Source organism: Hypanus sabinus, chromosome 26 (genome assembly GCF_030144855.1).
Source record: "Hypanus sabinus isolate sHypSab1 chromosome 26, sHypSab1.hap1, whole genome shotgun sequence".
Lineage (NCBI taxonomy): Eukaryota > Metazoa > Chordata > Chondrichthyes > Myliobatiformes > Dasyatidae > Hypanus > Hypanus sabinus.
Genome location: NC_082731.1, coordinates 10,714,421 through 10,725,163, shown reverse-complemented (window position 1 = coordinate 10,725,163; position 10,743 = coordinate 10,714,421). Strand labels below are relative to the sequence as shown.

Below are 10,743 nucleotides of genomic sequence, written 5' to 3'. Positions count from 1 at the left end.
GCTTCCTCAGCACTACCTGCGCCTCCACCTTTCTTCGTATAAGCCACAAATTTTGCCATGAAGCCATCAATTACATTATGTGAACCATTGATAAACAATGTGAAAAGCAGGTGTCCCATTCCTGACCCGTGAGGAACACCACTAGTCCCCGGCAGCTAACCAGAAAAAGGCTCCTTTTATTCCCATTCACTGCCTCCTGTCTGTCAGCTATTCTGGAATCTATACTTGCATCTTTCCAGTAAAGAGCTAGGGTTTTATATTGTTGAGCAGCCTGAGTTGTGGCATCTTATCACACCACTTCTGAAAATCCAATTAAATGACATTCATAGCCTCGCCTCTGTCCAACCTGGTTGTTACTTCCTCGTAGAATTCTAAAAGATTTGTCAGGCAAGATTTCCCTTCACAGAAACCATGCTTATTTTGACCTTTTTAACATCAGTCTCCAAGTACCTCAAAAATTCAGCCTTAGTAATAGACTCCAACACTTCCCCAACCACTGAGATTAGGCTAACTCCTTAACAAATGGAGTGACATTTGTCATTTTCCAGACCTCCAGTACCATGCCAGAATCAAGTGATTCTTGAAATATCATGGCCAATGCATCCGTTATCTCTTCAGCAACCTCTCTCAGGAGTCTGGGATGTAAACCATTTGACCAAGGTGACTTACGTACCTTAAGACCTTTAAGTTTGCCTTGCACTATTTTCCTTTGTAATAGCAATGGCACTCACTCCTGCTCCCTGATGCCCATTGACCTCTGGCACACTGCTAGTGTCTTCCACAGTGAAGATAGGTGCAGAGTACCCATTACTTTCATCTGACATTTCTTTGTCCCCATTACTACCTTTCCAGCTTCATTTTCTAATGGTCCAATATTTCCTCTCACCTCCCTTTTACCCCTTATATAATTGAAAAGAAACTTTTAATATCCTGATTTATATTATTGGCTAGTCTGTCCTCAAATTTCACTTTTCCCCTTTCTATATCTTTTTTTTAGTTGCCTTTTGTTTGATTTTAAACGCTTCCTAATCATCTGAATTCCCACTTACTTCTGCTACCTTATATGTTATTTCCTTGGCTTTTACACAGCCCTTATCTTCCTTTGCCAGCCATGGTTGCCTAGCCCTTCCATTTGAGAACTTCTTCCTCTGAGTCACATATCTATCCTGCGCCTTGTGGAACTATTCCCAAAAACTTCAGCCATCTCTGCTCTGCCGTTATCCATATAACCATATAACAATCACAGCACGGAAACAGGCCATCTTGGCGAACCCTTAATCTCACCTAGTCCCACCTACCCGCACTCAGCCCATAACCCTCCACTCCTTTCCTGTCCATATACCTATCCCATTTTACCTTAAATGACACAACTGAACTGGCCTCTACTACTTCTACAGGAAGCTCATTCCACACAGCTATCACTCTTTGAGTAAAGAAATACCCCCTCGTGTTTCCCTTAAACTTTTGCCCCCTAACTCTCAAATCATGTCCTCTAGTTTGAATCTCCCCTACTCTCAATGGAAACAGCCTGTTCACGTCAACTCTATCTATCCCTCTCAAAATTTTAAATACCTCGATCAAATCCCCCCTCAACTTTCTACGCTCCAATGAATAGAGACCTAACTTGTTCAACCTTTCTCTGTAACTTAATTGCTGAAACCCAGGTAACATCCTAGTAAATCGTCTCTGCACTCTCTCTAATTTATTGATATCTTTCCTATAATTCGGTGACCAGAACTGCACACAATATTCCAAATTTGGCCTTACCAATGCCTTGTACAACTTTAGCATTACATCCCAACTTCTGTACTCAATGCTTTGATTTATAAAGGCCAGCGTTCCAAAAGCCCTCTTCACCACCCTATCTACATGAGACTCCACTTTCAGGGAACTATGCACAGTTATTCCTAGATCTCTCTGTTCCTCTGCATTCCTCAATGCCCTACCATTTACTCTGTATGTTCTATTTGGATTATTCCTGCCAAAATGTAGAACCTCACACCTCTCAGCATTAAACTCCATCTGCCAATGTTCAGCCCATTCTTCTAACCCACATAAATCTCCCTGCAAGCTTTGAAAATCCACCTCATTATCCACAACACCTCCTACCTTAGTATCATCGGCGTACTTACTAATCCAATTTACCACCCCATCATCCAGATCATTTATGTATATTACAAACAACACTGGGCCCAAAACAGATCCCTGAGGCACCCCGCTAGTCACCGGCCTCCATCCCGATAAACAATTATCCACCACTACTCTCTGGCATCTCCCATCTAGCCACTGTTGAATCCATTTTATTACTCCAGCATTAATACCTAACGACTGAAACTTCTTAACTAACCTTCCATGTGGAACTTTGTCAAAGGCTTTGCTGAAGTCCATATAGACTACATCCACTGTCTTACCCCAATATTCTCCCACAATATTCTCTTCCAATCTCCCTGGACAAGCTCCTCTCTCGTGCCTCTGCAATTCCATCTATTCCATTGCGATACAGATACATGCGAGTTATGCTTCTCAATAACCCCAACTAACCAAACCGGTATGTTTTTCTTTGACTCTGGGAAGAAACTGGAGCAGCTGGGGAAAACCCGTGCATGACACGGGGACAACGTAGAGACTCCTCATTGAACAGCGCAGGCATTACACTCCGAACTCCAACACGTTCTGAGCGGTAATAGCGTCGCGCTACCGTGGCTCCGTGTTGTTGGTTGGCAAAGGTCGGAACCACTATTTGCCCCAAAGAAAATGATGAAAATCAATTATACAAGCACAAAGACGTCATCGTATTAGATGGTTAGGGCAGTTTAGTACCCTTCAGGAGCTTCATGAGAGAACACTTTTTCATGATAAGCACAGATGGTCGTTTGTGTCAGCATATTGAAAAAATCCATTCACAATCCTCATCAAATGAAGCAGTCCATGTCCTGCAGGAAGGTCGATATCAGATCCTAAAGTTGACACCGACTGCAAAGTGAGATTTCTGCGGCATAAGTTCTAGACAATAACTAAAATAAATTGTAACAATCTGCTCCGCATATTCAATGGTTCACGCACAAGAACATTCAGACCACCCCGAACACCAACATTTTCCAGTTTCCGACTATTGATAAAATATACTATCGTCATATTTATTTCTCCTTAGTCGATATCCTCACGTTTTCCACGTAGCATTCAATCTGCTCAGTACTAACCAATTTACTTACCTTGTGTACATCCCACCAAATTCTCCCAGAATCTTTCCCACAGCCCACGATTCCACATAACTTCTATTCCCAGTAAACAGACATATTACAGTATATAGAAACATAGAAAATAGGTGCAGGGGTAGGCCATTCACCCCTTCGAGCCTGCACTGCCATTCAGCATGATCATGGCTGATCTTCCAACTCAGAACCCTGTACCTGTTTTCTCTCCATACCCTCTGATCCCTTTAGACACAAGGGCCATATCTCACTTCCTCTTAAATATAGCCAGTGAACTGGCCTCAACTGTTTCCTGTGGCAGAGAATTCCAGAGATTCACCACTCTCTGTGTGAAGAAGTTTAGCTTCATCCTGGTCCTAAAAGGCTTCCACTTTAACCTTAAACTGTGATCCCTCGTTCTGGACTTCCCCAACATCGGAAACAATCTTCCTGCATCTAGCCTGTCCAATCTCTTTAGAATTTTATACGTTTCAATAAGATCCCCCCTCAATCTTCTAAATTCCAGTGAGTATAAGCCTAGTCGATTCAGTCTTTCTTCATATGAAAGTCCTGCCATCCCAGGAATCAATCTGGTGAACCTTCTCTGTCCTCCCTCTATGGCAAGAATGTCTTTCCTCAAATTAGGGGACCAAAATTGCACACAATATTCTAGGTGCGCTCTCACCAAGGCCTTGTCCAACTGCAGTAGAACCTCCCTGCTCCTGTACTCAGATCCTTTTGCTATGAATGCCAACATATCATTTGCCTTTTTCACCACCTGCTGTACCTGCATGCCCATGTTCAATGACTGGTGTACAAAGACACCCAGGTCTCGTTGCACTTCCCCTTTTCCTAATCGGCCACCTTTCAGATAATAATCTGTTTTCCTGTTCTTACAACCAAAGTGGATAACCCCACATTTATCAACATTAAATTGCATCTGCCATGAATTTGCCCACTCACATAACCTATCCAAGTCACCCTGCATCCTCTTCACATCCTCCTCACAGCTAACTCTGCCGCCCAGCTTCGTGTCATCTGCAAACTTGGAGATGTTGCATTTAATTCCCTCGTCTAAATCATTAATATATATTGTAAACAACTGGGGTCCCAGCACTGAGCCTTGCGGTACCCCACTAGTCACTGCCTGCCATTCTGAAAAGGTCCCGTTTACTCCTACTCTTTGCTTCCTGTCTGCCAAACAATTCTCTATCCACATCAATACCATACCCCCAATACCGTGTGCTTTAAGTTTGCACACTTATCTCTTGTGTGGGACCTTGTCAAAAGCCTTTTGAAAATCTAAATATACCACTTCCACTGACTCTCCCCTATCGACTCTACTAGTTACATCTTCCAAAAATTCTATAAGATTCGTCAGGCATGATTTTCCTTTCACAAATCCATGCTGAATTTGTCCGATAATTTCACCTCTTGCCAAATGTGCTGTTATCACATCTTTGATAACCGACTCTAGCATTTTCCCCACCACCGATGTCAGACTAACCAGTCTATAATTCCCCGGTTTCTCTCTCCCTACATTTTTTTTAAAAAGAGGGGTTACATTTGCCATTATCCAATCCACAGGAACTAATCCAGAATCTAAGGAGTTTTGAAAAATTATCACTAATGCATCCACTATTTCCTGGGCTACTTCCTTAAGCACTCTGGGATGCAGACCATCTGGCCTTGGGGATTTATCTGCCTTTAATCCCTTCAAGTTACCTAACACCACTTCTCTACCAACATGTATTTCCCTCAGTTCCTCCATCTCACTAGACCCTCGGTCCCTTACAATTTCCAGAAGATTATTTATGTCTTCCTTAGTGAAGACAGAACCAAAGTAGTTATTCAATTGGTCTGCCATGTCTTTGTTCCCTATGATCAATTCACCTGTTTCTGACTGTAAAGGACCTACATTCGTATTGACCAAACTTTTTCTCTTCGCATATCTATGAAAGCTTTTACAGTCAGTTTTTATGTTCCCTGCCAGCTTTCTCTCATAAACTTTTTTCCCTTCCCTAATTAAGCTGTTTGTCCTCCTCTGCTGGTCTCTGAATTCCTCCCAGTTCTCGGGTATGCCGCTTTTTTGGGCTAATTTATATGTTTCTTCTTTGGAGTTGATACTATCCCTAATTTCCCTTGTCAGCCACGGGTGCACTACCTTCCCTGGTTTATTCTTTTGCCAAATTGGGATGAACAATTGTTGTAGTTCATCCATGCGATCTTTAAATGCTTGAAATTGAATATCCACCGTCAACCCTTTAAGTATCATTTGCCAGTCTATATTAGCTAATTCACGTCTCACACCTTCAAAGTTACCCTTCTTTCAGTTCAGAACCTTTGTTTCTGAATTAACTATGTCATTCTCCATCTTAATGAAGAATTCCACCATATTATGGTCACTCTTACCCATGGGGCCTCACATGACAAGATTGCTAATTAACCTTTCCTCAATGCTGAATACCCAATCTAGAATGGCCTGCTCTCTAGCTGGTTCCTCGACATGTTGGTTCAAAAAACCATCACGCATACTTTCCAAGAAATCTTGTTCCTCAACACCCTTACCAATTTGGTTCACCCAATCTATATGTAGATTGAAGTCGCCCATTATAACTACCTTTATAACTGTTCCTTTATTGCACGCATTTCTAATTTCCTGTTTAATGCCATCCCCAACCTCACTACGACTGTTAGGTAGCCCTTATACAATTATGTTGAAAAGTGTCTATTTTTGCTTTTTGCCCTGGATTTGCCTGCCTGCCAGTTTTACTTTTGAACTTACTACTTTTTGCTTCTCCCCTCATTTTACACCCGTCTGTCCACAGCACTTGTATCCATCCCCCTGCCACATGAGTTTAATGCCTCCTGAACAGCACTAGCCAACGCTCCCCCCAGGACTTTGGTTTCAGTCCAGCCCAGGTGCAGACCGTCCTGTATATACCGGTCCCACCTCCCCAGAACTAGTTCTAATACCCCAGAAATTTGAATCTCTCCCCTTTGCACCATTCTTCAAGCCACGTATTGATCTGAAATATCCTCCTATTTCTACTCTGACTAGCACATGGCACTGGTAGTAATTGAGAGATTATTACCTTTGTGGTCCTACTTTTTAATTTATCTCCTTACTCCCTAAATTCACCCTGTAGGACCTCATCCCGTTTTTTTTACCTATATCGTTGGTATATCCCCCAGTAATATCAGTGAAATAGACTCAGAGCATCTGAGGCCCCAGTAGCGATCACTGTGATATCCTGTTCGCCACAGCATGTAGGGCCGTAAACCCTTACAGGGTTCGCTTCTGGTACATAGTTGCTGTACTGTTTAACATGCACAAAATAGACTGTTTTTATTCACCCGTGCTACTCTGACAGTATCACCCAAACACAAAATACCATGATGGACTGGGGCTTCAAATACGCGGGTCTCACTTGGAACCTTCCCTTCAATTTCGATGGGTTTACATCCTGTAACTCTCTAACAAACAGCTGTGAAAATTATGCTTCACCAGGAGCATTGAAGCAATTCAGGAAAATAGCTCACATTTTCTATGCAAGACAGGTAAACAATGAACTTACTAGCTGCATCGAGAATCGAAACAGAAGTAATAAAGCAAAATTACTAAAGACTCGTGCACATTTGAAACTGAATTGATCCTCCAAATGTTACTGTATTTTAATACCACAGTTTATATTTTTTCTGGAACGCGTTGGTTGGTAAATAATGCAGGTGTCGGCTCATAATTCGCAGTAGACTTTTATAATTTACAAGATCAATCAAGTGGCAAACGCTTCCTTCAAATACGTGGTTCCATTACATTTTACGGCACGTGGTAACCTACAGAGTCAACGTGGCCGCTTCGGTTTCACGTTACTGACAAATTTTCCTATTTCTAGTGGAGTAACTCCCACAAAATATGACCGAAAATATTGAAGAGCTGGCAGTCAGTCCTCGGTTCGTAAAGTAGTGATGTATTGAATGCTAAGCACACAACATGACTTTATTAGAAGTCAGTGGCATGTTATATTTTGTTTTCTTATTTCGAAGAGCGTGCTACTCCGTCCATAATGGAGAAAGTACTGCAGTTTTAACGGAGTATAGCTTTCCGCTTAATAGTTCTTTTTGATCAGCTTATTTCAGAATCACACTGGGGACTGGCAGACAAAACCTTTGCTCATTTTGTGTGAATACCTTTGAAGGAAGCCACGTTTTCCCTCAGTATTTTGAAGGTCTAGGGGTGAACGTTTGCATCCCTGAATGCGAGAAAGTACTTACTGTTAAAGTCATGTCAGTGTACTGCTTGCGCTGTGGTATCTATAATCAGCAGAATCAATGAGTATATCAGACAAGGAAGTTAGAGGAGTCGGGTCGATAAGGCAAGTATAGCTGTATTAGGGAAGCAGAAAAAATGTCACAGAGAAGTGCATAGTAAGTGGGATTATGTGCTACTCCGGCCTGGTTAGAGTTGTTATAATCCACATCTTGAACATCACAGAATGAATATAACCATTCCCACTTTTTTGCCAGAAGAATGCCTTATGGCTGACATTAATGCCATCATAAAAAAGCCTTCCTTTGAAGAGATTTGGATGCTTCGGAGGGCAACAATTGTGTGCGAAGTGGTTTACACAGATTTACAGAATGTCACAGTCTCCTGGCAAGTAAATGGGAGTCGGAGAATGAACGGAGTAGAGACTCGCGGTCCAGAGAAGAGGGGAAGTAAATTCGTCATCATTAACAAACTGAAGATCAGTGTGGAGGAGTGGAACAGTGGAACCGAATACCTGTGCGTTGTAGAAGACCGTGATCTGCCAACACCACTGACAATCGCCACCAAAAAAAACAAGGGTAAGCGCAATTAACTGCTGTCTTGAGTAGGCATGGTATATCAAACAAACATTTTGGCAGTGACATTCATGACCTAATCAATAGAATTGAAAACATAATCTCCTCCATTCCATTGTGTAACAACAATCCAGAAGAAAAAAGAACGATCAGGACACCCGTGGTAACGTAGAAAAAAAGTAAATACACAAAACTGTAAAACTATACATGGTATCTTAATAACAAAGAGCAAATGCAACACCTTATTTAAATCTGGAGCCGATATGTCTTGTGTTGAAAAGCTGATCTAATTTCTGAGTTTACTGATGTTTGAACATCTGGAGTCTGTTGAAGATACAAATCTGCAAGTCAAAGATGAAACTAATTTGAAATATGTTTTTCTCTTCCAGTTACTGAAATGCACCGCCCGAAAGCCTACCTTTTGTACCCATCAGCTGAGGAGATTCAAGCCGAGGAAGCAGCTACCCTAATTTGCCTCGTGACCGGTTATTATCCAGAAGATATATACGTCGGCTGGATGGCTAATGACAACCTTTTGCATTCGGGATTCTCCATCCAGTTTAACAGCGATAAGGAAAACGGCTCTAACTCGGTTACCAGCAAACTGAGGATCAGCGCAGAAGACTGGGAGAAGGGAACCACCTATAGCTGTTTGGTTGGACATCCGTCGCTACAAACAAATATAGTCAGAAGTATTGATAAATCCCAGGGTAAACCTACTTTAGTTAACGTGTCAGTTGTTCTAACTGACAGCTTTAAATCAAGCGTCTAATCATCCTTGATTTGATGACGAGTAGCTTGGAAGTGTTTCTTGCTTACCGCATAGCTGTTTGAGTTTCCGATTTGCTGATTTACTGAAGACCATGCATAGCATTCACTCTTCAGATTATCCTACCGCAAATGAAATATTCCATTAATTTCATTTATTCATTAACATTCTGATGTGCTCTCGGTAGCATTAGAATATTTTTAACTTTACGTTGATTCTGAAAATGTAGTACTTCAGAGATGCTATTAGGTCGCGGAATAGATAGCAGATAGAGATTTATTCTGTACGCCACATTATATTGAAATAAATTCAGAATGAAACTTCTTGGCTTCCACATGTGTGCTCTTATTTTTGCTCTTAAGAGTAAAACATTTTTCAGTTTTTTTTTATATTAGCTTCATAAATATATTAGTATAGTTCCATTCTTTCCTTTTCACGTGTCGTAAATATGGCAGGGAGACGAGAGAGGCAACGATATAGGGCAAATTACTAAGGTTATTCAGATCCTAGCGGTTCGTGGAGATTAGATTCGAGATCTGATTTGACAGATAGGCTCGCTCGTGCATGTGTACCTGTCATCTGAACTTTAAAAGCAAAAGGTTCATAGACATTAGACAACAGCACGGAATAAAATCAGGATCAGAATAATTTTCTTTGACATTGTCGCGAATTTTATTGTTTTGCAGCAACAGTACAATGCAATACATAAAACATGCTAAAAGTACAATATGAAAAATATGCTTAAAAATAAATAAGTAGTGATAAAAGGGGGAAATTAGTGAGGTAGTTTTAGTGGGTTCATGGCATGTTCAGAATCTGATGAAGAAGGAACAGAAGCTGTTCCTAAAAAGTTGAATGTGTCCCTTCAAAACCCTATACTTCTGATGGCAGAAATGAGAAGATGGCACATCCTGGATGGTGGGAGCCCTTAATGATTGTTGCCAACCCCTTGAGGCACCGCCTTTTGACATGTTCTCAATGTTGGGGAGTCTCGTGCCTATGGATAGCTGCACACAACCCTCTGCAGTATTTACGGTTCCCATGCAATGGTGCCTAAATACCAGCTGGCGATTTAGCCAGTTAGAATGCTGACGTTTTGAATGTTAGACTTGCGCAAAAATTTGGTAGGGTCTTTGGTGATATACCAAATCTTCTCCAGCTCTTAATAAAATATACCAGTGACGTGCTTATTCCCCTATTTACATCCATATATTGGGATCTGGATAGATCTTCAGAGAATACCTCCTGGAACTTGAAATAGCTCACCTTTTCCACTGCCGACTCCTCGATTAGGACTGGCGTGTGTTCCTTCGACTTCTGCTTTCTGCTGTCGACAATAAGTTCATTTCTCTTATTCTTGTTGAGAACACGGTTGTTGCTGCGGCACCATTCAACCAGCTGATTAATCTCACTGATGTACGCCTCTTTGTCACACACTGAGATTCTGCTGACAGCAGTTTCGTTGGCAAATTTATAAATCACATTTCCTTCTCATCTCTTGGCGAATACAGTACACGATGCTTGGTTGGTGATTTCAAGCAGAAACATACTTGATGCTAGGTAAGTACTATTGACCTCCATGTTTCATTTGGCCTCTAACACTGATTATACGGCATCCAGTGCTCAATAGAATTGAGAAGGCCGAAACAATCGACATCAGCGAATCCTAAAAGTCGTTCGCCTGCCACCACCCCGGGTCCTAGTAAATGGCTGTAGCGGATTTCATGTTCGCTATTATATGATCTTATTTAACACCTGTTTCTCAGTCTGCCTCTACTGAATTGCCACTATAAGGCTTATATTTCTATTAGTTCTGAGCACCCATGAACATGGAAATGCCCTCCCAAAATCTCTTTAGTCTTTCACATTTTATATAACATAGACTATGTCATCGTGTTTTAGAAGACGGGCTATTTGACTTACCTTCCCTATGCATCT

At 41.5% G+C, this 10,743-nt stretch overlaps 1 gene segment (V, D, J or C); it reads left to right on the top strand.

Annotated features, from left to right (window-relative positions):
- LOC132381568 (Ig heavy chain C region-like) overlaps positions 1–8,808 on the top strand; it is a 32,120-nt gene extending 23,312 nt beyond the window's left edge. The window contains 2 exon segments of the C gene segment in view: positions 7,719–8,039; positions 8,426–8,808. Coding sequence covers positions 7,719–8,039; positions 8,426–8,808 — 704 coding nt within the window.
- Positions 8,809–10,743: the final 1,935 nt, after the last annotated feature.